At 47.1% G+C, this 27,911-nt stretch overlaps 1 protein-coding gene across 1 annotated transcript in view; it reads left to right on the top strand.

Annotated features, from left to right (window-relative positions):
- Positions 1-16,545: 16,545 nt before the first annotated feature.
- Positions 16,546-27,911, top strand: part of LOC119405367 (gastric triacylglycerol lipase) — a 32,611-nt gene continuing 21,245 nt past the window's right edge. The window contains exons 1-2 of the mRNA XM_037672204.2: positions 16,546-16,575; positions 27,568-27,802. Of these exons, the coding sequence (XP_037528132.1) occupies positions 16,546-16,575; positions 27,568-27,802 (265 nt within the window). The remainder of the gene's footprint in view (positions 16,576-27,567; positions 27,803-27,911) is intronic.

Consider the following 27,911-nt stretch of genomic DNA (forward strand, 5'->3'; position numbering starts at 1 on the left):
CCCGAGTCTACCAGCACACACCTGTTGCTTCAACTTGGGCTTCACAACACGCTTAGCGAAATCGTCGAGGCGCAGCGCACTTCACAACTAGAAAGACTATCGAGCACGAGAGCGGGGCGCCAGATCATGGAAACTCTCGGCATCCGTTACCATACACAACATGGCCAGAAAGCCGCCGTTCCAGACACGATCAGGCAAACGCTAAGGGTTGACCCGATTCCACGGAACGTTCACCCGGAGCACAACCGAGGCAGAAGAGTGGCCAGGGCCAGAGTTCTCCTCCACACTTACGGAGACGAAATGGGGGCGCGGTTCGTTGACGCCGCTGAATACGCAGAACGCTCACGATTCGCGGTCGCGGTCGTCGATTGGAAAGGCCAAATGAGAATATCGGCAAGTATACCGTGCGAGCACGCACAAGAAGCGGAGGAAGTGGCGGTGGCGCTCGCACTCACGGTTCCGACGTGCACGACGGTCATCTGCGACTCGAGACAAACGATCAGAAACTTTGCCAAAGGATGGATCTCGCGACGAGCGGCCCGCATCCTGCGCAATAGCCAAGTCCATCGAGCGGTAGAATGTCAAACCAGACTCACGTGGTTTCCGACTCACATGGGAGAGGTATCAGAGACTCAACGCAACCTAAACGAGACGGCACACGCCAAGGCGCGCGAGCTCACAAACCGCACCGGCGACCGTCGTCTATGGGGCAACACCAAAGACCGCTTGACCAGCTATAATGAAATTACCAAGGCCTTCTGCCTGGCCCGCCGAACCTTTCCTCCGCCCAGCGACAAGCTGAACAGGACGCAGGTGGCGGCCCTCAGACAACTGCAGACGTACCCCAACCCCGCACAGTGTAACAGGCTCTACCCGAGTACATACCCGACAAATATATGCAAGGTCTGCCACACTGAGGTCGCCACATTAAATCACATGCTCTGGGACTGTGACAAAAATCCGGAAGGTGCTAACTCCGGAACCCTTCCTCCGCGGTGGGCCGCTGCCTTGCGCAGCCCCAGCCTCGGCGACCAACTTTGGGCTGTCCAGCAGGCCCGCGAGGCGGCGGTGAGGCAAGGCCTCGACGTCCCCACGTGGGAGACCTAAAGCCCAGTCGGCGAAAGCTCTGCCGGACCATCAATAAAGTTGTTACCAACCAAGGACAAGCGGCAATTCCGGTCTCTCTGTCAGCACTTGTCCCTACTGCCTGCGTCTCTTGTTTCTTTCGCGCTGCCGTGATGCAGCAAGTGTGGAGGAACATACACGAGAAGTGCTGCTCGACTAACTGTCGAATTTAGAGCAATCTCAAAAAATTGGAATAAGTTTGCGCACGCAGACTGACGACTGTTCGTATTTATTCGCTTTATGTTGCAAAAGATCTGTGGGGTGTTCGGCGTTTCTACTCTGTGCTTCCGAGTCTGCTTTCTGTGGTCGTTCCTATATCAAAGCCGTTATAATGAATTAACCATGATGGTTGAGTTTGCTTATATTCATTAACTCGTCGAAATGGTCGGTGTTCATTATACTAGCAATATCTATAGTTTGTTATCGATAACTTGTTTCTTATGTTAGGACCGTTATTATAAGAGCGGCGCATATCCAGTGGCATATGCCTAGTTGGACGTTGAGCACCCCGTAAATCAGGGTGCGTAGCTTACCTTTGTAGCGTGTATGGCCCATACTTGGTCCTTATCCCTGCACATGGGAAACGACGTTTCACATAAATATTATGGATATGAAAAACCAGTAATTCACCCGCAGGAAATTGAGTAGTAACATGAGCATTTATGAAGAAGTTTAATGCGAAAGAGTAAGTTTTGTGTATTCGCCTATGCACTGCCAGAAACGATTGTTGGCAAAGTTGGTTTTAAACATACCGTAGGGGAGCAGCGCGAAAGACAATGGCATAAAAGTCACTCATACAACCACATGTACACATACGTATACGCTATAGCACGTAGATAGAGGTAATATACAGAGGAGGGCCCATAGTCAGAGACTGAATTATCGCTAACAAACGGCACAGGTAGAGACAAGCGCATGCATGTCTCTATTGTATGTGTTTGTCTCTTGTTTCCGCCAGTTCACCGCTTCAGTCGTCCTATGCACTGACAGAGCAACTCAAAATCGCACAGCATTGCGTTGCTGTTGAAGAACAATTGTGTAAGACGGAGAATTGTTCTGACGGTGATTCTTTTCTGAAGACGTATGATAAGCTCGATGTAGGTTCGGCAGATAAAGCGCTAGATTCCAGTGAATTCAAAGTACATGCGAATCAAAAGTTTTATTTCGCTCGCGACCAAGCTGGTCGCGCAACTGCTGCGAGTAGCACATGCGCAAAGTGACTGACCGAGAGTATAGTAAAAAAAAAAAACAAAAAACAAAAAAAGGCTGCGTTTTTTCGGAAAGCGACCGCGATGGCGGTGCGATTAGACGAGAGCGCGATACCAACTGCGAGGCATTTCGGTGTGCCGACGTGTAGGAAGCGCTACAGCCGGTGTTAGACCGTGTGAAGATCGCTCGCCTTGAGTCGCTGCTTCGTTGCCAATCGCAATCGGTCGCGCAAACGCTACCATTCGCCAATGAGAATGAACACTTAAAGGGACACTAAAGTGAAACATTAATGTACTTCAGACCGCCGATTTATTCTTTCATGACTATATTGTCATTAATTGCGTCATCATAGGTTAGTTATCAAAGGAGGAAATGAACGTCAAAGTTTCATGCTTGAATTTCGCGCCTGAACTTCAGCAAGTGAACGTCAGTGTAACGTCAATAATTTCAAAGTCTCTTTGCGTATATAGTGTGGCCACGTTGCTTCAGTTATATTAAATGCGAAGCATTTCTTAGCGAACCTTTGGCACTTTGAGCGTTTCTATCTACGTATCTATCTATATATCTATCTATCTATCTAGCCGCCTACGTCTGGGTGCTCTCATGATCGCCTCCTTAACTTGGTGTAGACCAAAATTGGCATGGGAGAGTAAGAAGATTTGACGAACATGACTGTCTGGTCATGACATGAATAACGCAAAAATCCCGTCGCATACGTCGTCAAACCCTTTCCTCCAGACACGTATGGCACATACCCGTTTACCACGGGCCGCGGTGTACGGGTATGCGCCACAGGTGATTGACAGTATATATCTTCCCAGGAACGGCGAGAACAGACATTGGTAACTTAAATGGGAGAGCGTTAAGAAAAACCGACATTGGCAGCGTTGACTCGACTAATGGAAAGAATGAAAAATAGGATCCCAGCAGGAATCGAACCCAACCATTCTGCGTGGCAATCAGGTATTCTACCACAGAGCTACGCCAGGTGTATAAACTGCTTTGGAAAAACAGCCTATGCAGGCGTAATGCCGGTGCAACGTCAATTGTGGTTATGGTGCTGGCTATATAATTTTGCAAGAAAGCAATAAACACTACATGATACTCCTACAATACAGGCTTCATATCAGATTAACGCCTGTGGTTCCGGTGTTGGCTCCGCTTTTACGCAGTCTAATAAACATCACATTTGCATTCCTATGATTCAGCAAGCTATATTGACGCATTGCTCGACCCGGATGAATACATTAAGGAGCATTACGTATGATATCCACATCACCGCACCGTAAAGTGCACTTCGTTCGCCAGAATGACGCAGTATGCTCTTCATTTCTTACGAGGCTGGGCGATCGCCTCATGCTGACCGAGGATGATGCCAGATCGATTGACAGCCGCTTTGTAGACTAGGCTACGTAGGACACATACGCCCAGGTAGTCTACGAATACGAAAAGCGCCATCCACTGAGGTTGGTCTACGTAGCATTATCCAGGCCTACCAGCCTCGACGGCCTATACCTCACCAACGCGAACGCTGGCTTCAGGTTCCGACATGTCGCCGGCTCTATCGACTCACAGTTTGTCGACGAAATGACCGAGGCATCCACGAATTCCAACAGCTCTACTATACGACATACTTCACTGCACATGGACCCCTCATCACGGCGATCACGACCGGATCCCGTAACAAGTCATGACCAGCTGCTGGTGCTCACTGACCACGGTGATGATGACCTTGTTCAAGAACTGTCAAGAACCTCTTCCACACATGCACACGGGTTCGTGAAACGTGCGTACGTTCTCCACCATAAAGACAAGCACTACGTAACAGCTTGCTGCTTCTGGTGTTGGTAATGCCCACGTTGCTGTTGGCAGCGTTACCCAACTGTAAACAACTGGTTAATAACACGTATGCGGCTCTGCAACATATATGTGTGCGTATAAAATTTATACAAATATTTAGCGTCACTTTATTACGTTTCGCTCAGTAAAAAAATTACGCCACAGTCACCTTCCCGCCGCATGCTTCGCATAACATCGACTCTCACGGTACATGGGATCTGCCGAATTTTTTTTCTGAAACTTGCTATGTCAACACTGTGTCCCTTGGATCACATTGTAAGTCATTTTTAGTGACAGACGATTACGTAAAGCCCTTGCAGTCGCCGTCGAAATATACGACGTCATGACGAGCAAGTGCGGGAACTTCAAGGCGGCGTCGCCAGCTGTATCTTCTTTTCGCGCGTTTTCTCGCTTACTGAGCGTCTTCTCACCGCAAAAGTTGTTCTTTCGGTATTGTGAAATTGTAATTTGCTACTGCGAGAAAAATTGTTTTTATCTTTTGTGTCCCTTACGTCCTGTTGCCATCGGTGGCTGTGCAGTGAAGAAATCGTCGGGCGAAGAGGATCCCGGAACGGACGGCGTCAGGAGGACGTCTGAAGGCCACGCGGCGCGGGAGGAGACCAGCGTCGTGACGTCGATGGAGCGGACGACCACCAGGGACCAGCGACATCGCAAGAAGTCCAAGAAGCAGCAGCAGCGCAATGGCGGCGGCAGTGAAGGAGGTGGGAGCGCGAGCGCCACGATCCCGGAAGTCGGGTGCGACGCCGACACGACGACCACGAAACGAAAGCGCAAGTCGCGACGCAGAAAGGATTCCAGGTGCGTTATCACATTAATCAATTAATACACCACGTTTAATACGCCTGACCTCAGTCACTAATACAGCGCATGTGTGTCGCCATCTCATCCTTGTATTTCCGCGCTGTCACCTATTAAAGGCGTATGCCTTATATGCCTCTCGTCACACGGGAAAAGTGACAGTCGGCGCAGTCGTCGTCAGCTCGAATGGCACCAAATTGCCGGATGCCCGAATGGTGCACGCCGCCGCGCAGTAAAGGCGGGCAACGTTGGGCACGGCAACAGTGACGTGACAAAGGCCGCTTTCAGGCGGGTGACTTGAAGTGCGCTAACGCGATGCGGACCACTAAAACGTGATTTTATTTCAAAATAAGCACTTCCTTGGCACAAAAGTAGCACCACGAGGTTTCTGGACCGCTATTTCAACAATCAACGTCGACTTAATATTTGCTTTAGTGTCCCTTTAAGGGATATAACAGAAGCTTACAACGCTCTGTAGACTGTCTGGTGGTGGCATGAAACGTACCCAGTATATTTTTGACAATGACTACTTTACCTTTGAGAAACTAACGCGAAAAAAAAAATCAGCCATTTCCACGCCGTGAAGACCGTCGGACAGCGAAGCTGAAAAGAGCCTGAGTGCATGTGGTTAGTTGGCGAGATTACGATCTGCTGCTGGAATTGAAATACGCGCGCTCTCACTTTTCGAGCATCATCATCATTTCACTCCACCCTTTGGTCACGTGGCCTGCGTGATGCCTATACTGCTGCTGTTACTACGACGACGACGGCACAAGGTAGACTGATACCCATAGGCGTGCAAAGGGTTCCCATTCAGGGAGGGCGAAGTTTCATCGCAAGCCCACCACCCCCACCCTCCCCCTCGCCCTATTAAGTCAAAGTATGGGGCAGACTTTTCCTCCTAGGTGACTAGGGGGGGGGCGCTTACACCCCCCCCCCCCCCCGCGTAAGCACATCTATGCTAATACGCCTTTCACACGTTCAGCCTTAACCGCGGTTAAGCTAACTACGGTTACGGCTAACCACTGTTACAGGTAGCTACACGCAGACCTAACCGAAGTTAGTCTCCTAACCGTAGTTATCGCAAACCGAGCTAGGCAAGCACGGTACGGTTACCCTCACAAACCGAGAAGCTGACAAGATGGCGGACAAGCTGCGAGTGCACCAGCCGTCAACTGGCGCAACTCCGCATTGTTTGAGGATTTTCACGGAACGCGACTCCAGTTGGCGAACAACATACAAGCAAAATTCGTGGAGAATGAGGTTCGCCGTGGAACGGCCAGCAACAGATTATTCCGTCCTCGACCGGGAAATAGCGAAAGGGGGTAGCCCTATCGCTACACGTTTCTTGAGGGGAATTGACTTTCGCGTTGTTCGTGTTTAGGCGCTCACAGAGCAGCAAACCCGGAATATGTTGTCGACGGTGGAGCGTTTGTTTCGAATTTTCTCTCTAAACACACTGTTGCGGAGGTGTGGAAGTGTTGTCTCGTACCACGAAGCTTGCCGAAGGTGTGCCCAATCGTCTTGCCGACCAGATGATAAGCACGTGATTTCGTCGGCTTGCTCAACTGAGAAGCCCGTTTAGCAATGGCAACCGCGTTCGCGTTAACTGCGGCTAATCCTGTAAACGACGGTTAAGCATAACCGCAGTTAAAGCTGCCGGTGTGACAGAGGTCTAAGACAGCTTCGCTGAGAAAAAAAGACGCAGACGATAAAGGCAGGCAATTGGAAGATAGAAGCAAACCGCCCGCTTCTCTTACTTTCGTCTCTGCTTTTCTTTTGCGCGATACTTTCGTAAAGATGAACGCATACCAGCTTGTCCATCTTTCCGTGCTCCTGAAGGACTACTTACTGTAGCGAACTAACCAGGTCATGCACACGCTGCAGGCATACCACCGGGGCCGAGGGCTTCGTAAGCAGCGGGTTGTCATCCGCAGAAGAAGAGCGCTCGCAAGGAGGCGCGTTCGTTCCGAAGTCACACTCGAGTAGCCGTCGTCTCTCAACAAAGTCCAGGACGTCTCGCAAGTCCGCCATCAGCGACGACGCCAGGTCGGACGCCGCGGCATCGCCACCGGCGGGATGGGCCACCGGTCAGGTTCCCGCAGAGAACATCGATGCAGCGGCAGCGACCGCTGCATCCGCCACCACTGGCGACGACGACATCTTCTTGCCCGAACTGTCGGAAATGGGCGGCAAGGACGCACAACCGCCGACCCCTCCGCACCCAAACATGGACGTCTTCTCCCGGGAGCATTCTGCCATGATCGCGGTCGCCGAACCTGTGGGCGCAGCGCTGACGCCCGTCGGCGCCTCTGGTCAGATCACGCCTGACGTGATCCATACTCCGACCGGGGCTTGTAAGGCGCCCACTCCGATGAAGCCGAACCTGGACGTTTTCTCGCGCGAGCGCTCGCCCTGCGTGCCTGCCTCGCCACACAAGGCTACTACTCCTCCGCTGCCGCCACAAGACGAGACGTGACTCGTTCATTACATACATACACGACGCAAACATTATATACGTGATGAGAGCTAGCATATCTACAATGTGCGAGGATTCGCCAGGCGTTTCAGACTCTACCGTCACGCCCCTAATTGACTGGCTGCGTGAAATGTAAAGGATTACGACCGTTTTTTTTTTCACATTTTTCTTCCCGATAAGCTCCATAAAAGACGATATCGTTTACCAATTTACTTCGTATCGAATAACAAACGAATTTGAACACGCCAGATTGAAATTCCTACATTCCATTTTTAGTCATCATGATTTTTCTCTCTCCCTTTGTTGTTGCTCGATGTTGCACGAGCAAGTTCACTCTTTAACGACGCTGAGTCGCTTTAAGATAAAAATCACACCATCTCCCGCTAAAGGGGACCATGAGGCGATGCGAAGCAGTGTTTCGGCATGTAGAGCCCGCGTTTCAGAGGGGGGTGGTGAGGGGGAAATGGAAGAGGGAGGGGAAGGGGAGCGGGGAGGGGAAGTGGAGAGGGTCTGCGCATGCGCAGTTAGGGTGGTCACGCCGCACACCACCACCACCACCACCACCACCGGATTGAACTCCGCTATAAGATGCTTCACATTTAAAAAGCTGCTCATATGTACAACGTACGTTGATTGCATTTTGCATGCTTGCGTGACATGCGCGTACATGTTATTTTAAAATTTCAATACTGATGTTCATAGAGATGCATCGATTAAAGGTAAGCCTTCTTGTGCGGCGACGCTCTTGTGTCTCGTGATTTGACGACTACTGAGTTCATCTGTCGAAGCTTTCCTGTAACGGCACGGGTTGTTGGAATTCGAATGCTGCACTCAGGTGGTTCCTACAGCTCTCAGACTGATTGGAATCACGTGTAAGCCATGATAAATCAGGTCCACAGAAAGCGTGCTGCAGGTGAACGCACAGCCATTTGCCAGCGCCATCGGAGGCCGGAAACATTTCAGCGCTTCTTTTGTAAACGCAAATAAGGTGACGGTAAAGCCGTGTACTAAGACAAGGATCACAAGCGTTGACTTTTTACTCTTCTTAGCATGTGTTCTCGTGCGCTATTATCTGCAACCATGAGATCTTGCTAGAGGCCGGATTTTTAGGCATTAAAAAAGCTCGTTTTAGGCGCCATAAATAGGCAGGAAAAACAACATTTTAGGCTTCTAATATCGTAAACATACGCACAATAAACAATCGCAAAAATGCAAATAATTTCAAACGAAGACGTGCGCGACCTCTACCTACGACAGGAAAACAAAAATGTTATTGCTTAAGATGGCACAAAGGAGCCAACAGTTGAACATAGCCGTGCAATTGAGCTTTGTCCCGCACGGTTCGCAGAACACCGTCTCTCCCGTGTTCTGCAGGGTGAGTCAAGTGTCCGCTGTCGAATCAACACAGTCGAGGGCATCTTTGCGGCATGACTGAGAAGGCCAGAGCAGGAGCAGACAGCCAGATCGCTAAAAGACCATAAAGGAGGATTCATTCTATTGGCGGGGCCGAATCGCGTAAAGCCAATTTCTCCCCTGGCAGTGAACCACTGGCGTAGCCAGGCGGGGGGTGGGGGTGGGGGGTTCAATGGGTTCAGGCCCCCCCCCCCCCTCAAAAATAAAAAACATTTCAGTTTTGCTTGTGTGTGGGCAAAACCAGGTGAAGTTCAAAAAGCTTGCCATGCTTCCGATCCTGGAGGCAGTGCAAGAACACCTTAGGCGCAGAAAGTTCTCATGCGGGGGCGGGGTAGGATCAATACATCGACTGAGAAGAAAAAGAAGATGGCTTTCGCCTTCGAGTGGTCTAAGGCGAATGCATGAGGGACCCTGTGAGTTCTTCCTCTTTTCTTCTCTCTCTCTCTTTTTACTCTTTCCATTTTTTTTATAACATCTCTTTTCTATCACCTTTCATTCCCCTTATCCCTCTCCCCAGCATAGGGTAGCCAGCCGGTCAGAGAGCTGGCTAACCTCACTGCCCTTCCGTCTATTTCTTCCTCCTCCATCCATACGGTGAGCTGAGAGGCGTCATTATGTTCTTCTCGATCTCGTGATCCGTACCACACTCGTGAGCCGTATATCTATATTATTAAGCAAGCGCAAACTCTCAGACGGTGTGAAGATGAATGAGCGCTGTTGGCTGCGGGCAATGTTTGCCCAGCTGCCCGGAGACCTTGGCCGAATTCGTGAGCTTGACGCGAAACCGGATCGTTGCGATGGTAGACGCCAGCAGCTATGGTTGCCGGGAATCTTACCGCGACGTTCCACACTGTTCACGTCAAGAGGCTGGCATTCCTCAGCTGTTGTGCGTAAGTCGTCACTAGCCTTGGAAACAATACAGGGCGATTCTTTTGGAACTGACCTATTTTGCTGGGCTGTAGTTTTCTTATCAGATTTTGATGCAGTTTGCGGGTAAATATTCAGGAAGGATGGAATTTTAATGGTATGGTATGAAGAAGATTATTACGGTCCTGAAGAATCAGTCTGTGACTGATGAGGGCCGCTCTGACGTCGGGACAGAAGCCGAGCCCCTCTAGACAGCCCTATGATGGTCAGTCAGCACGTCACTGTGCAGCATCCTCTGTCACCACTTGAGAACCAACACCGGCCAGCGCAAGAGCACGTGTTATAAATCGAGCTAATCGCATACTTACTACAACAGACTGAAATCCCGAAGTCCGGATTAATTTTATTCATGACGACCGGATTAGGGAACATCCGTGTCTGCAGAAGCCTTAATGTGACCGCCTATGGCCTATTTAATGGCCCGTCCCGTTTTTTGATGTACAAAGCAAAAAAAAAAAGAATAAATAAGAAATTACGAAAGCCGAATTATTTCCACAAGTTTGTGGCCTCCGAGGTCGCCAGATATATCGCCGCCGGATTTCTTCTCACGGGGTTTTCTGAAGGGTCGTGTCTACCGCGATAAACCACGTACACCGGACGAACTAAAGACCAACGTTCCTAGGGAAATTGCAAATATCACTGCCGTTGCGGAGTGCTGCAGCCGGCATGGAGTGGCGAGTTCGGTTATGCCTATACGCCAGGAGGGTGGTCATTTTCAACACCTGCTGTAGGGTGAGTGATTATGCATAACCTTTATAACCTTTACAAAACTTTACTAGTCATGTTTGGTATGCCGCATGGCAATCAGAGTTTTTCACAACGTTTTATAAGCCCACGCCATCACACCTTGTATAGTATTTCGCGGTTTTCGTTATTTTTTATTCATTCTTTTTTTCGGCGTTGCACATCAAAAAACGGTACGGGCCATTAAATATTCGTCCTTCATGAATGTTTTGACGCAAACTACATTAAAATCGCATACTTTGTAACAAAACTACAACCAAATGAAACAGGTCAGTTCTAAAAGAGAGAGAGAGAGAGAGACGTGTTTTAATGAAAAGCTGGAGATATTGCCTGGCTATTCTCCTCACATGCGACTCTAGGTGTTGGGTCATGATTATGATATATACTCTGATAACCGCATAACACACACACACACACACACTACACTGTTTACAAGGTTTCGTTCAGGCTCACGGCCCGCAAGAAAGTCAGCAGCGCTCTCTTGGCGCATAACGCACAGGTGCTGCTTTGCCATGGGCCAAGAATATGTCTCAGTTCTAAGTATGAGTCCCGTTGAAGGTGCAAGGCCGTCTTCAGAGATCGTCTCTCTGATGCGTATCGCCTGCATTCACACAGAATGTGTTTCAGGTCTTCTGGGACGTTACATTGAACGCACAATGGTGAGTCCGACACCCTGTAGAAGAGACTTGAATTTTAAGCCTATATACGTCAATAGCGTTCATTATATTGCCACGCGCGCTTTTTCTATTAGCATGTAACCCGGCGTATAACGACTATTTCGCGCGCACCGCGCCGGAATGCCGAATAGTCCCGATTGTTCTGATAAGCTTGAACGAGCAATGCGAACAGCATATAGAGTTTATTCACAAACTAACGCGGTCACCAACGATAAGCCTAGAATATTCGATGCCACATGTATAAATACTGACGCCCCTTACCGTTGATCGGATTACTCGACGGCCGACGACTGTTCTCGTAGCTATCAGTGCACAGCGTATACCGCTTGTATTCCTAGTTTTCATATTCCGGGCACAAGTTAGCCTAAATAACGAGTTCCGTATTTCCCAGTCTTGCTGTAGCCTTCTTTACCGTCACAACCATGTGACAACGCGCATCTGAAATGCAGGAGTGCTGTTAATATAAAGGCAGTGTAATAATCGACTTCGAGCTTATCAAGCTTAAAACGCTACTAAACCGGAACACTGAATCGTGTCATACTTGGTCATCCTTTTAATACTGTACTTTCCTTTTTCACGTACTAATTTATTTATTTATTTATTTATTTATTTATTTATTATTTAATTATTTAGTTATTTATCTATATTTATTTATTTTTACACACTGCCAATCCCAATGGGCACTATTGCAGGAGGGCAAGCAAAAGATACACTTGCATAAAAAAGTCACAGTTTCACCGCAAGGGCGAAGCAATGAATGCGATAGCAACATATTGCAGTGTTATACGAAGTGAGGCTGGCAGCTAACTGTTTTGTATGCGATCTCGCGTAACTACAAAACGCTGGTGTATGAGAATACGGCCACTCCAGGGAGAGATGCTCTACGCATAGTCACGTCGTGTTGAAAGCGCAGCACGTAGAAGGGTATACGAGCCGCCCGCTGCGATGGCAGTCAAGATAGCGCGCGCGCCAGCGATCGCGACCGCGCCCTTAGATTCAAAGTTCAAAGTACCCCCCCCCCCTCCCCGCGCGTCTCAGCGTCTTTTTTCATGCTCGTTAAAGATGGGTGGGGCGTTTCCTGTGTGTTTCGACGGCAGGCCTCCCGAGCGGGGTGATGTTATCGCATGCACCCTTCGAGCGACGGAAACGGGACGGCTCGTTTCATCTCCGCTTCGGCCGCGTTCGTCGCCCCCGCTCGCGCGCTTTAAGCCGCGGTCCCTGCCGGCGGAAAGTTATCTTTTCGTCCACGTTACTTTCTTGAAATTTACATCCTAATTACTGCAAATAACATACCCTATACTTTCCTTGACATTATTGTCTGTTAGTTCTCATTAATGTTCTGTCTAACAAAGAAAAACGAGCCCTTCAAAAAAAAAGTCTTCTTTCCTTCAATCATATAAAAAAAGCACTCAAGAATTATACTAGCAAATTAGAAAATGAAAACGTCAACACAACTACATGGGTGGCACAAATATGGTCATCAAGTAATATTAAAAAAGTATTGAAATCGTTACTACTCGTTATACAGCCAGGTAATCTATTCGATTCTCTGACTGTGGGAAGAAAGAATACTTGAAGTTAGTGTTGAAACGATATTCCTGTGATGTTAATGGATGTTTGTGGCGTGACTGTCTGGTTTCAGAAATGGATACGAACCTAGAGCTCTCGATGTTTAGCTGTTTATGAATAAGTTGGAGTTGGAAAAGCATTTTTTGGCGTGCGCGTTTAGCGTGATTTCGTAATGTTAGTAGCCCAACTCTTGCAATTAATTCAGTGGGTGAATCGAGCAAACTATTTGTTGTAGATAAATCCAACCGCCTTTCTTTCTACGCCTTCTAGCTTTTTAATTAAGTTATTCGTGGCCGCGAACCAGGCTAAGTTATCGTATTCTATTATAGGTCAAATGAAGGTTTTAGAGGCTAAGAGTTTTGTTTGAGGTGGTGTGGATCGGAGTCGTCTTTTAAGAAAAAATAATCTTTTTAAGGCTGACGATGTAACAAGCGCCTCCCATCTAAGGTCACTAGAAATCACTAGTCCAAGATACTTTTGCTCTTTTAGGGAAGTTGCTTGCGTGTACGGTCAATAGTATAGGCAAAATATGATAAGTTTTGTTTACGGGTTATTCTTAGGAAGGGTGATTTTTTTTACGTTTAAGGTCATCTGCCATTTCGCGCACCAATCTGACACTGGTAATAGGGCATTGTTGAGAACAATATGATCTGACGGAGAATTGATTTCTTTATAAATGATGCAATCGTCGGCGAAAAGCTTGTATGTTAGCTCCAATTGATTGGGTCTAATCGTTAATAAAAATAAGGAATAAAATAGGAGCTAAGACGCTGCCCTGGGTACACCTGATGTAACTTCCGTTAGTTCCGATGTTCGCCGATTTATTTTCACAAACTGTGTCCGCTGGTTTGGTATGCATTAATCCAGTTTGTGATTGGTCATTTACCTATTGTCACCTGCAATTTTAAATGCGAAGCATTTCTTAGCGAACCTCAGGCACTTTGGGCGTTTCTATCTACGTATCTATCTATCTATCTATCTATCTAGCCGCCTACGACTGCGCGCTCTCCTGGTCGTCTCCATAACATGTAATATACCGAAATTGACATAGCAGGGGATCAGTGTATGACGAACACGATTCAGTGGTCATGACATGAATATCGCAGAACACCTGTCGCGTACGTCATGAAACCCTTTCTCTCAGTCACGTGTGGCACATACCCGCATACCAGAGTTCATGTCATGCGGGTATGTGCCACAGGTGATACAAAGTCTCAACCAACACAGTGACCGCGAACACACACATTGACACGCAAGAAAAGTGATAATAATAATAATTGTTGGGGTTTTATGTCCCAAAATCACGATATGATTATGAGAGACACCGTATCGAAGAGCTCCAGAAATTTTGACCATCTGGTATTATTTAACCTGCACCGAGATCGCACAGTACACGGGCATCTAGCGTTTTGCCTCCATCGAAGTGCGACCGCCGCGGCCGGGATCGAACCCGCGACCTTCGGATCAGCAGTCGAGCACCGTAACCGCTACACCACAGCAGCGGACGAAAGGAAAGTGAGGTAGATGAAGACGTAACACCCCTGGGAGACGCTCAACTACCATGCACTCGTTCACGTGGTCCGCAACCTGTACCACGTCGACGTCGACTACGCAAAACCGGGGTCAGTGCTTGCTTCAATAAATCTGCCGAGAGAACCAGACCTCTCATCATTGCCGGTGACTTCAAAATTGATTTACCAAGACCCAACAACGCCTGGGCTTTATATACTGCGTGAAAGAAGGCTTGATTGTAGAAAGGGCATCAAAAGACCTCGCTGCCACGTCCGGGACAGGAGGCGTCATAAATCATGTCATCGTAAGAGGCATCCAGGATTTCCACCAGTTGTGTTATACCTCGCAATTCACTACACTTAGACCCCTCGTAGCCGCGACCATGAACGGATCCGAATAACAAGTGCGGTCCAGCTACTGGGACTTACTGATCACGGTGACGATGACTTTGTTCAAGAACTGTCAAGAAACCCTCCTACACATACACACAGGTTCGTGAAACGTGCGTGCTTTCTCCGTCATAACGGACAAGTATGAGCATACAACTGTAACGCAACTGTAACAGCTGCAACTGCGACTGTAACGTACGTGCAGTGCGCCTGCGCGTGCCTCTCGTCTCTGTGTATATCCAGGGGAACTATCCTGAATGAAGCTTAGTTGCGAGTAACGCCTGTCCTGTGCATTTCTGTTTCGTCTTCGTGCTGTTCGGATTCGCGCTATCCGCCACTGAAGAATATAAGCACTACATATCAGCTTACCGCGTCTGGTGTTGGTAACACCCATGTTGCTCTTGTCATCGTTACGCAACTGTAAACAACTGGTTATATAATACATACGCGACTCTTCAGCATATGAGTGTGTGTATACCACTTCCACATTTCTATAGCGTCATTCCGTAACGTTTCGCTCAATGTTAAAATTTACGCCACAGTCACCATCCCGCTCATGCTTCGCATAACATCGGTTCCCACGGTACGTGTGATCTGCCGAATTTTTTTTATTAGCTTTTGATGCGAAACCCGGTCAAATGCTTTTGAAAAATCGAGTGAGATAAGGTCGATCTGCTTTTGATGGTCGATGGTCGATGACATTTCATGTATTAATTCGGTTAGTTGTGTAACGGCCGTGGAAAGACTTTTACGAAACCCACGCTGAGATGGTGATAAAATGTGCTCGTTTTCAAGGTAAGTAGTTATATGTTTAAGAATAATGTTTTGAAGTATTCTACATGCTGCGCTTGTTAAGAATATTGGGCGATAATTAGCGACGTCAGCTTCACTACCGATTTGTGAATTGGTATGACTTGTGCCGTCTTCCAGTCATTGGGCAGTGAACATTCTTTAGGGATATGTTAAAGATAATAAACAGATATTTGGTTATCATTCGGCGTAACGGGTGAGAAACTCATTTGGTATATTGTCAGGCCCCGGTTGTTTCTTTATCTGTTTTTAGCAAAAGGTCAAAGATAGCTGTTTCGTTTATGCGGAGTGGTTCAATGGGGTTGACGCTGTGAATTTCTAGAGGCGGCGGGATGTTGTTGTCTGCAGTAAGTTAGCTCTGTATCTACTTTCTTCTGGGGCCATTGTACTAGCGTTTTTATCTTTTGGATTTAGGTAGTTCCTAAAGTTTTGAGGTGCATCACTTAGAAAGTTAGGTAAAGTGTAAGAAAAGTAGCGATTTTTGGCTGCTTTAATTTGAGACTTCATTGAACTATGATGGCTTCCGTAAAGTTCTTACTAATTATGAGATTCGATGTTTGTTTTGAAGACTTTCTGAGGCGCTTTACTGTACGTTTTACATGAACAATGTCCCAATTTATCCATGGATTGAACTGTGTTTCTTTGTTTTAGTAGGTATGCAGTGAGAAATGCAATGCGACACAACTTTAAATTTCTGCCACAACGATTCGATATCGACATCCTGGTGACCGGCAAGCTGCTCAAAGGAACTAAATTCGTGTGACAAGTGGTCCAGTACACTAGTGTCATCAGCGTTGCTGAAATCAAAAAAAGGACAAAACTGAATTTTAATGCCTTATTTTCACGAAGGGAAATCGAACATGATACTACCCTGTGATCTGGTCTGCCGTCTGTTAGCTCAATGATGGCCTTATCTGTGGGAAAATGGTCACTAAAAAAAACTAGGTCAAGTATATTTGAATAACACCCCTGTACACGAGTGGGCTCTTTAACAATTTGAGAGAGATTAAATGTTAGCATAGCATCAATAATAATGTCGGACAAAGGTGACTGGTGGTTCATGGTGAGCCAGTCGATACCGGGGAGGTTAAAATCCCCAGCCAGTATAAGCCTACTTGCAAAAGCGTGAACGTGCAGGTATTGATACAGGAAATGCAATGCATCTAAGTGTGAACAGGGACTCCAATAAATGCAACCAATTACCATTGGACAAGAAGTTAAGTGCATTTTACAAAAAAAACTGCTTAAAGGTACGGTGGGCTATGTGCTAGCATACTAGATCTTGTTTTTTATAATCATCCCACCTTCATAAAGTCAGTTACAACGATGACTGGGATTAGTGATCATGAGGTAGTTGTTGGTAGTTTGGTTTGCCCAAAACTAAAGTTAAAGAGAATGTCACCGCGAACAATTTATTTTTATGAAAACGGTAACTATGAAGCGATATCATCCAATCTTACTTCGTTTTTCACTGAACTCCAAGAGTGTTCTTCGATCATGAACATCACCAGTCTTTGGGAACTCTTTAAAACCGAGCTTGCTAATTTTGTTAGTGCTCATGTACCTTCCAAGGTTATTTCCGGGAAACGAAGAGCGGATAAACCTTGGATTACCGCGAGCCTAAGGAAGTTAATTAATAAAAAGAATCGCACTTTCAAGCGTTTCCGTTCATCAAGAACTGCTGATGTTCAAGAAAAACTCGCCGAGTTAAGTCGAATGTTAAAGAAACAATTAAGAGAGGCGAAAGATAGCTTTTTTATTTCGCTGGAAAGAAAGCTGGTTACTAATCCCAAAGAGGTATGGAAGTATGTGAGATCGAATGCGGTGGACTCTGTTGGCATTCCGGACATAACTGACGGTGAAACAACCTTTTCGGAAGATGCAGCCTGCTTAAATCGATATTTTCAATCTGTGTTTTCTGAACCATTTCAAGGCGAAATGCCATATACGACACCACAGGGATTGGAACCTATGGATAATATTGTTATCTCCGCTAGTGGTGTGTGCGCTCTGCTAGAACGACTTAAACCAAACTCGGCTCCGGGACCTGATGCTATTTCTAATCACGTATTGAAGAGGTGTGCAAGAGCTCTAGCACCCTTTTTAGCTGTCTTATTTTAAAAATCGCTTGAAGATCAGAAACTGCCATCTGAATGGAAGCTAGCAAATGTTGTGCCGATACCAAAGTCTGGAAACAAAAATAATGTTGCCAACTACAGGCCAATTTCATTGACCAGCGTATGCTGTAAAACTCTTGAACACGATATATGTAGCGGTATAATAAAGCACTTGAAAACGAATAATTTTTTTCTGTACAGTTCAGCATGGTTTTAGGTCTGGTCTGTCATGTGTTACACAACTGTGCGAATTTTCTCATGATGTTTTCAGTTCATATGATAAAGGTCATCAAGTCGATTCGATATTTTTAGACTTTCAGAAGGCGTTTGACACCGTTCCGCATGCTCTTTTATTACATAAATTATCTTTTTTAGGTCTGCCTGCATCTGTTCTTGGTTGGTTGAGGGATTATTTATCTTCTAGAAAACAGTCCGTCCGAGTAAATTGTTCGTCTTCTTCATACGTCAGCGTAACTTCCGGGGTGCCACAGGATTCGGTGTTCGGTCCTTTGCTCTTTCTGGTCTATATTAATGATTTATCAGAGACGCTAACATCGAACGTGAGGCTGTACGCAGATGATTGTGTTATTTATACATCAATACACAGTATGGACGATATTTGTGCTTTACAACGTGATCTTGACACTGTGGTGAGGTGGTGTGAGAAATGGAAGATGTGTTTGAATGTAAAAAAGTGTTGTTTTCTTAGTTTTACCAGAAAAAGCAAACCTTTTCACTCATCCTACAGCTTGTCAGGAGCACAACTGGACCGTGTTGAACATTTTAAATACCTTGGTGTATACTTTTCTGCCGATTTATCTTGGAATAAGCATATAGGTTACGTAACTGGCAAAGCCAACGGTGTGTTAAACTTTATTAAACGCAATTTCAAGTCTGCCCCAAAAAATCTGAAAGAAGCTTTGTATGTTACAAATTTCCGACATATCCTTGAATATGCCTGTCCAGTATGGGATCCTCATGGTCAAATTCTAATCTATAAACTTGAACGCATACAAAACCGCGCTGCACGCTTTGTCAGCGACAATTATAACTTTAACTCCAGTGTTACCTGTATTAAAGGCAACTTAGCATGGGAACTTCTCGAGCAGCGCAGAAAATTCTTGCGATTAAAGTTTTTCCATTCGATCTTTTGTAATGAAATTCGCATCAACAAGAGTTTAAACATGATGAGACCATACTACGTGTCACATATAAATGATCATTCAAAAAAAATCCGCGAGATCAGCTGTCGTACCGGTGTCTTCGCTAACTCTTTTTTTCCTTTCACTACTCGTGAATGGAATAAGTTGGATGCGTGTGCTGTTGATCTCCCAGCCAATGCTTTTTGTTCATCACTACAAGATGTGTGCTTTTCGTGAATACGCAGGCATTTCTGCGCAAATGTGTGCCATTTTTTACTGTAAAACTGTGTTTTTCCTTTCTAACCCCCCTACAATAATGCCCACTTGGGCGATGTAGGTTTCACTAATAAATAAATAAATAAATTCCACCCCTTCGACATCAGGGAGTGACGTGAAAGCGATACCTTTTCTTATTACGATGTCCACACCTCCCCCACGTGTATTTCTGTCTTTACGTAAGATTACGTAGTTGGGCGGCGTTATCTCGAAGTCCCTGATTTCACTCGACAGCCACGTTTCGGTGAGTGCGACAAATTCGGGATCTGTGCTGAGTAAAAATGATTCTACCCAGGTTGTCGTTTGAAGAATGCTGCGAACATTTATGTTTGCGAACTTTACTTGGAGCGTGTCAGAGTGTTGCATGAACGCTACACGCGCGCTCGGGATTCTTTGTCGTTTTGCTGAGGGTTGCGCTTAATAGGCCGAATGCAACTTCATCCTATCCTCATCCTATCGTTGAAGAGTTTTAACTTGTCAAATACAAGATTTACCTTTTCAGTTGCTAGTTTCTTTGCCTTATATACTTGCCACAGTTTCTTTCTGATGACGCGCACACGGGGAGTGAAATCTTCTCCCATCGCGATCTTTGATCCCTTTAATTTATAGCAATTCTTCAGTATAGTAGTATTTTCCCGGAAATCTAGAAGCTTTAGTATTATCGACCGTGTGTTACTGGCAGCAGGTCTTCCTAGTCTATGAATCCGTTCGATAGCCACGGGTTCTAATTCAAGTGCCTTCTTTATTACATCTTCGTTGACCATTTCAACAAGGTCCCTGCCATTTTCTTTGCTATTCTCTGGAATTTCCTAAATTATTAGACTAGACCGTCGTGAGCGGTATTCAAGGTCGTCTACTCTTGCTTTCATAGCTGAAAGGGATTGCTGTAATTTGTTTACCGTGGTCACACATGACGAAACCTTCTCATCAAGGGCTGCTACTTTTTCCAGTTTGTATTCGATGGCAGTGAACCGGTCATCTTAATTTCCTTGACATAATCAGAAATTTGTTGAATCCGTTTGAAGGTTAGGTCAGGTCCAGTTCCAGGGTTAGTCTCAACGTCCCCACAATGTAACAGTAATTTCTCAACGTAAAACAGCGTTTTAGACAACAATAAGCAAAGCAGCCCTGGGCACTGCAGCATAACAAAGGTTATTTGAGCGAAAACATCCAAACATTCGCCGTAGTGTTTGCTCACCTGGACGATGAAAACAAAAGGATTTGACGTCATGCCAGCGATGCTGCCGTGCCCTATGGTGTGTGGATGGTTGCGATCCGGTTTTATACTCCAGCGAAATGCCTGCAGCGCCGTCACTGCGCCGTCGAGGGCCGCCAGAGCACCAACTGCTGTCGATGAAGGAGGCATAGTCCAGATATTGTTGAAGTGCGCATGTGCTGTTGACACGTAGACAGGCAGGAGGCAAGTCTGCTGTATGGCGTTGATCGCAGTTTTCCAGCCGGGTGCATCGCGCTCTGCCGGCATCAGCAGAAAGGTAAGCTGAACGATAAAAAAAGGATTACATGTCATGCCTGTGATACTGCCGTGGCCTATTTGTTCATTATTAGAAACCAGAATGAAGGAAAAAATTGTCTTTTCGTTACTGGCTGTTGTAGCTCAGTGACAAGTTCGCTCACTCTTAGGATACAATGTACTCAATACGCCCGAGTAGATACCTTAAGGAAACTTTAATTTAGCTGGTTCACAATGTAAATGAATAAATTAATTAACTAAATAATATTTCACCCTTTTCATAACTTCTTTCTGTTCTAGTTGGCTACGAATTTGGCAGTAATACTAAATGGCATGGCTACTTGGGCTGCCTTTAGCTTGTGTTCTGGCTCAATTTCAAGTCCACCCAACAGAAACCCCGCTTCAGTGCCTTGTTCCACATTGATTTCGTTTGAGGACGGGTGACTTATCTGTGAACTGTACAGTTCTGAGCAGAAGTCTGCTACCATCATCGTGTCATTGAAATTGTAATAATAATAATATCTGGGGTTTAACGTCGCAAAACCACGATATGATTGTGAGGGACGCCCTAGAGGAGGGCCCCGGAAATTTCGACCACCTGGGGTTCTTTAACGCGCACATAAATCCAAGTACACGGGCCTCAAACATTTTCGCCTCCATCGAAAATGCAGCCGCCGCGACCGGGATTCGATCCCGCGACCTTCGGGTCAGCAGCCGAGCGCCATAATCACTAAACCACCGTGGCGGGGCGTCATTGAAATTTTAAATAACTTTGCCCTGCTTATCTTTTAGTACGTGTATTTTGATCCTTCCTATTCATGTCTACCAGTTCATGAAAATAATCCACACGGCGTCGGCTGAATTTCGCTACACGATCTACATGACCTTTTAGGAGCGAAGCACCTTAGGGTCTCGGCGTGTCGGCGTGCATCGTCGTCTGCTGTTGGGACGGTCCATTTGCTTGAGTGCAAGAGACGGCGCCACCGCCTCAACACTCGCCGTGTGGCGAGAGAGAGCGAATGGCGCGCGTTGACTATGGAAACGCTCTTTCTGCGATGAACGCTAAACTACCAGCTCGCAAGGAACGAGAACGCGCCCTCGCCCGCGAGAGGCAACACTGACGCAGGCAGCATCTGCTAGCGAGTTTCTTTATTGAAAAGAAAACAGACTTCTCGCGATGCACAACCGTTCACCGGCCATCCCGTATATATAGGCACTGGATCTTGACCTGCAATGTAGTGCCAGTGGGAGATTTCTCTTGTGCGTAGTTGAACAATAAAGATTCGCAGCGTGCATGTTAACTAAAAGCGAACTGCGGGTCTCTGTGTCTAATCCTTCGTCTGTCTCTCATTGCCCATTAGCGGTGATTTTGCTGTGGAAAACAACAGCACACACTGCATGCTTCGCCCCTCCACAGGTTTCACGTTAGTGTAGCTGAAACACCCTTGCCTACTTGCATCGCCCCTCCCCAATTTCTCTTGTTTTTTACTGAAAGGAAACAAAAGAATGTGACCACTCTAAATGGTGGCGAACACATTCTATTTTTTACAGTAACAATGTAAAAATATTGTGAGATACAGAGACAACAGCACAGGCTCTAAAAATCCGAAGCATACACTCGTAGACAAGGAAGAATGTAAAGATAACCGGCAAGAACGCTACTCTTAACCCCAACATCGGCATGCAAAGGTGCAAGCATGTACACGAGGTCATGATCTTGTCTGAGATCAGTAGTTGAAACGTTTTAATTAAATGATGGAGATGTTAGCATGGCTGTTCGCCTGAGATGCTACTCCAGGTGCCGGGTTATGATTATGATACATACACTGATAAACACTTAACAATACATACAGCCACATGTGACTATGGGTCACATGTACTTCGAAGTACATGTGACCCATAGAGCCATCTACGATGTAATGCCGGCATTCGTTCAAAAAAAAAGACAAACAATAAAGAAAAACGCGATATAGCTTTGACATGTCTCGTAACCGTCATTGAACCCTACGATGGTTCTTGACTGACAGAGCAAGTTATAAATATTATAGCAGGCCCTCTGTTTCACGTGCAGGAATGCTGTGATCGTGTTCCTGGTGGGCAGCACGCTGCCCTTTTGGAGGACGAGAGGCGCCCGTGCTCTAATGCTGCCAAAGGACGCTGACGCCGACAGAAGCATCGTGTGTAGCATGCCATTTCTTTCGATATGACAGTTGACTCTAGCAACGCTGTCTAGGGTCAACATCTGAGACCACCTCAGTCTGGTCAGGAGAGCGCGATAGGCGGTCGCAGCTCAGGGGATCATGGACTGAAGACTCCACTCACGCCCAGGAGCTGGCCCCAGGATCCCGCGCTTTTACAGCGGAGCTGTTGAGCTTTTCATTATGACATTAGTCATTGACAGAAAACTATCATCATCATGAACCGGCACGCGCTCTCTTCGTCGTCTTCTTGTGCTTTGCTCCCAGAAAACGTGCACCGATTTGTCCGGCGTGGCATGGAATAACTCTGATGGTTGAGAGAGAGAGAGAGAGAAAGGGAGGGATAGAAATAAGGGGAAAGAAAGAAATTCTTGGCGAGGCGGGATTCGAACTAGCCTATCCTCAATCCGAACGCGTGCGTCGATCGTAACCACTCGGCTACCGAGGCACGCTCTGTATAGTATAGTATAACAAGGGGGTGGAAATGGGAAGTGAGTGTGAGGAGGAAGGCAAGGAGGAGAAGAGTAAAGCATAGCATAGAAAAAAAGGCTAAGAGAGAAATAGAAAGGAAGAGAAGAAAGGCAGAAAGAGAAAGAAAGAGAGAGTCAACGAAAGAGAGAGAAAGAAATAAAGAGAAAGAGAGAAAGATATAGAAAGAAAGAGGAAGCGTGAAATAGGGAGAGAAGGAGAGAAAGAAAGGCAAGAAAGAGAGAAAGAAATACATCAAGAGAGAATGAAAAACAGAAATAAACAGAGACAAAAAAGACAGAAAAAAACAGAGAGAGGAGGGAAAAAAGAAATAAAGAGAGGAAAAAAATGAAAAATTAATCGACCATTACGATACTGCCTAATGCGAATTCTGAGCGCACTTTCATGTTGGGGCAACGCCAACTGTGCTTGAAGTTTTGGCTATCCCCAGTTGTAGCAATGTAACATTCGTTACAAATTGTGACGGAGGCGAGATGTAGATTTATTAGATATTTACACCAGTGAACCGGCAACCAAAACAATATGGCTGATGAGCCCCACGCGCAAGCGCTTCACGTTTACTCATCGTCTTTATCTTCGGGGAGCACCGCACTAGTTCATGCCCATGTCGCACCGTAATATTGCCGCAGAAACTGCTAGCGCTCGAGTGCTACGCACACTAGTGTGCCTCGATGTGTGCGCCCCCCTTAGGGTGTTGCCATTCTTTGAAGGGGCTGATGCCGCCACGACGCCATTTTTTGCCCCGCATCTCGTGCCTCTCAGCGCAGCTGCCGTAGAGGGGTGAGACGCCGGTAAGAAGCCGTGGGCTAAAATATGGCAGCCGCGCCGCAGTAGACGCCGCAGATGTCCGCGCATCAAGGCACCCTAACGCACACCACTCTGTGCACTGCAGGCGTCGCGAACCAAGCGAAACGCCGACAGCCTTATTACGACAAGCGAAGCCAGCCGCAGTGCACGTGCCAGCCCTGCACGCGCACGAGCTCCGACCGAGGGGCCAGTGCGCGTGACGGAGGAAGAAAGCGAGGTTAGAGACCAGTGGCTCGTGATATCGACAGACTCCGTGTTCGCTCTGTTTCGTCGTTGTTCGCTCTATCGGTTACGCCACCGACGCCAACGGCTACGCCGCTCAACGCAGGAACGGGCGCCTAAGAGCTGCGCTCTAAAATCTTGTGTAGCGATCGGTGCAGTTCTAAATACACTACTCCACTAACTGTGAAACCTTCGGAAGTGCGTAGAACGGGCACCCCGCGATTCCCGTTTGTTGAGCTCCCACTGCTCCGTTTACTAGGCCGCCAATGACGTCAGTGTTTGAGTTAGGCACGTATGGTTTCCCCATTACCGAGTATAATCTTGTTAGAGAGATTCGCAAACTCAGAGTGCGACATGCGCACTACCTTATGCTGCGCTTTATCGACTTCCTGCTTATTACGGCCGTTGAGATACGTGTCGCCCGCAGCGAGTTCCGTGAGGTTGTTTTGCCCCTTCAGATGCAGCGACGAAGCGCCGGAGAAGCGCCGGTGAGAGGAGCAATCGCGCGCTTGGTGAGGCGGTGGCGCCCTCTCTTGCGCGGCGCACCTTGGAAATGAAACCAAAACTGCCGATTCTTGGGGGAATACTTCTTCAATCATCCCCACTGCGATTGACATCAAAATTGTGACATGCTTGCGGAGCTGGGAGCCGCAAAGAAGAAGAAGCTTGACCGAAGTCATGGGTGACGGCGAGCGGGGTCAGCTGAGGCGACTAAGCGCCATTTTTGGATCGACGTATCGAAGCTGTTTCAATGAGTATCACACTGAAAAATGAGACGTGGTTCACATTTTGTGTACTCTAGTGAATAGCAGGAAAAAAGATGCAATTTTTCTCATTTCGCAACCGCTGAGCCCTGATGACCTAATTTGACGTCATGTCTGTAATCCATTAATACTTGCACCACTGGCTCAATTTTTCGTTTTTGGTCTTCTGAGGTCATAACTATTAGGAAAACACGCACAAAAAGATTCCCCGACCAAAATAAAAAATCCAGGGCTGAAAGGGTTAATTATAATATTTTACACCTTGTTCGTTCTTTAACCTGGTTTTGAGAACGGCTAGCATTGTTTCAGGCTTGTATTGAGCGCTTGATTGTGAGCGTGATCACGCCACATAAGATGTATACGGACGGCAAGTCGGGCCCCTGAAGTGCTACGCAGTAAAAATAAAAAGAAACATGAAGGCCGTCCCGCTCCGCACTTCCTTCAGGCTTGGCACCCTTAGTGCGAAGCTGCCCTATATTTCTTCTTTGTGAATCCCTCAGGATTTTCGTGGTTATGGTTGTTGATTCTGCTATCTTACAGATAGGTAATAGGGAAAGTCAAGTCTGAACTCAATATTTATAATGATTGCTGGGGTTTTACGTCCCAAAACCCCGATATAATTATGAAAGACGCTGCAGTGGAGGGCTGCGGAAATTTCCACCCCCTGGGGTTCTTCAAGTGCACCTAAATCTAAGTACACGGGCCTCCAGCATTTCGCCTCCATCGAAATGCGGCCACCGCGGCCGGGATTCTGTCCTGTGACTTTCGGGTCAGCAGTGGAGCACCATAACCGCTAACCACTTCGGCGGGTAAGCTTGAACTCGGCGCCCAACTGACGAGTCGAACCTTGTACTCCAACACAACAACCTAATTCTTTAAAGGGCTCCTGAACGACCCCCCTTGCTTGGGAAAAAGCACATACCGCGGAAAGCAGACGCTGCTGTGAACACCTCAGCCAAATCTCGCAGTCGTGCGCCGCAAGGAGAGCTTACAAGCGCAGTGTGAAGTTGAGCTTTTCTCAAGCGCCCTCTCTTCATACAGAGGCCAGTCCTGACTCACCCCGCATAATAATATATAATTGTTGGGGTTTTACGTCCCAAAACCACGGTGCGATTATGACAAACGCCGTAGCGGAGGGCTCCGGAAATTTTGACCATCTGGTGTTCTATAACGTGCCCCTAAATCCAAATACACGGGCGTCTAGCATTTCACCTTCATCGAAATGCGGCCACCGCGGCCGAGATTCGATCCTGCGACTTTCGGGTCAGCAGTCGAGCACCGCAACCACTAGACCACCGCGGCGGGTACTCTCCCCGGAGCTGCCGTCGCCAGCTCTATTTCGTAACACAGCATATTGCTGCTATTGGCCGATAGTTGACATAAATCAAGAATGGCATTTGGATCAGATGCGCTTCTTGCCACGCGATGCCGCCAAGTGCCGACGCCGCGCTCTATAATCTGCTAACATTACAAGTAGTCACATTAGCGCGCTCCGGAATCACACTGGGATTGAGCTAACGCGTTTCATGACGCGCGCTAACGTAGGTCGACCCTTGAACCGCTCAGGGTAAGAAGCTGCGTGAAGCTTTGACTGCGAAACTTAGCACCGGCAAGCAGCCATCGGTTACAACTCGTTTGTGCAGCCATCTTCCGCGAGGAAGATTTCTACTACGGCACGGGGCTGCGATGCTTGGTGAGAAGCGAGCGTTGCTGCTGAAGGAACTGAGCTTTTGCATGCTCTGTAATGGCAAATGGCTCGATTACATAGTAGCATTGGTGACCACGTTTAGCCTTACAAAACACGGAACTAGCTATGCGGCAGATTAACCAGGGGAACGAGGGAATTAAGGAGGCCCGAAGTTGCGGGCTCGCTTGCCGCATACGCATATAACCCGGAACACATATAACCGATTATCGTCAATTAAACCGTTGTGTAAATTAACTTATTTGTGAATAAATGATTCTCATCTTTCTTTCCCTCCCCCTCACTTACCTTTCTCACTCCCTTGCAATACTATACTGTGCAAGGCTATGTTATGCTTTACTCTCTCTCCTAACCATTTCCCTCCTCCTCACCCTAACTTTTCTTTCCCACCCCTTGCTGCATCATATCCGTGGCTATGCAATGCTTTACCCTCTCCCACACCCTCACATCACTCCTTCTCACCCTTACTTCACTTTCCCACCCCCTGGCTATACTATACTACGCATGGCTATGCTATGCTAGGAGCTGCTTGGCACATACCCGCTTTCTGTGGCGCATATCCACCGAGTGTTGTGTCTACGCTACGCGGACATACCTCGAGCTTAACTGTTAAAAATTATTTACATGCAGCTTTTGCAATTTGCAAATGCAATTTGCATTTTGTCTTTGCAGCAGCAACTGTTGCTGCCCACAAAAGCACCTCCTTGTCGAAAGATTGCCTCCTGCGTCACTCACTTTTTCTCTTTCTTCGAGCTTCTTTCTTATTCGCACAGAAGCACAAAAAAGCACAGGAAAGCACGAAGCAATAATCGTTTTCTTAGGCAACATTCAACTGCAACCTTTGTTGGTCACGCCTTTGCGCAGGAAGAGCTGATCGAAATCCGGGGCTACCCCGTAGAATCCCGAGAAGTAGTGACCGACGACGGATACGTGCTCGGCCTCTACAGGATACCGCGAGGGAGGCTGGAGACCGAAGAGACCACAACTGGTTCGCCTTACCGTGATTGTGACGGCGCCAGCAGACCCCCCTTGCTCCTCGTGCACGGCCTTTTGGGCTCGGCCGTCACGTGGGTGACCAATTACGCAGACCAGAGCCTCGGTAAGATAACCACTATGTATTATGGAGCAAAAATCAAATCTCTTGATCAGCTTTGAAGCACTTCAAGACAAGTTCGTGGGAAGATGAAAGCTTGAAGTGATGAGATTTT

This window comes from Rhipicephalus sanguineus, chromosome 9, assembly GCF_013339695.2.
Source record: "Rhipicephalus sanguineus isolate Rsan-2018 chromosome 9, BIME_Rsan_1.4, whole genome shotgun sequence".
NCBI lineage: Eukaryota > Metazoa > Arthropoda > Arachnida > Ixodida > Ixodidae > Rhipicephalus > Rhipicephalus sanguineus.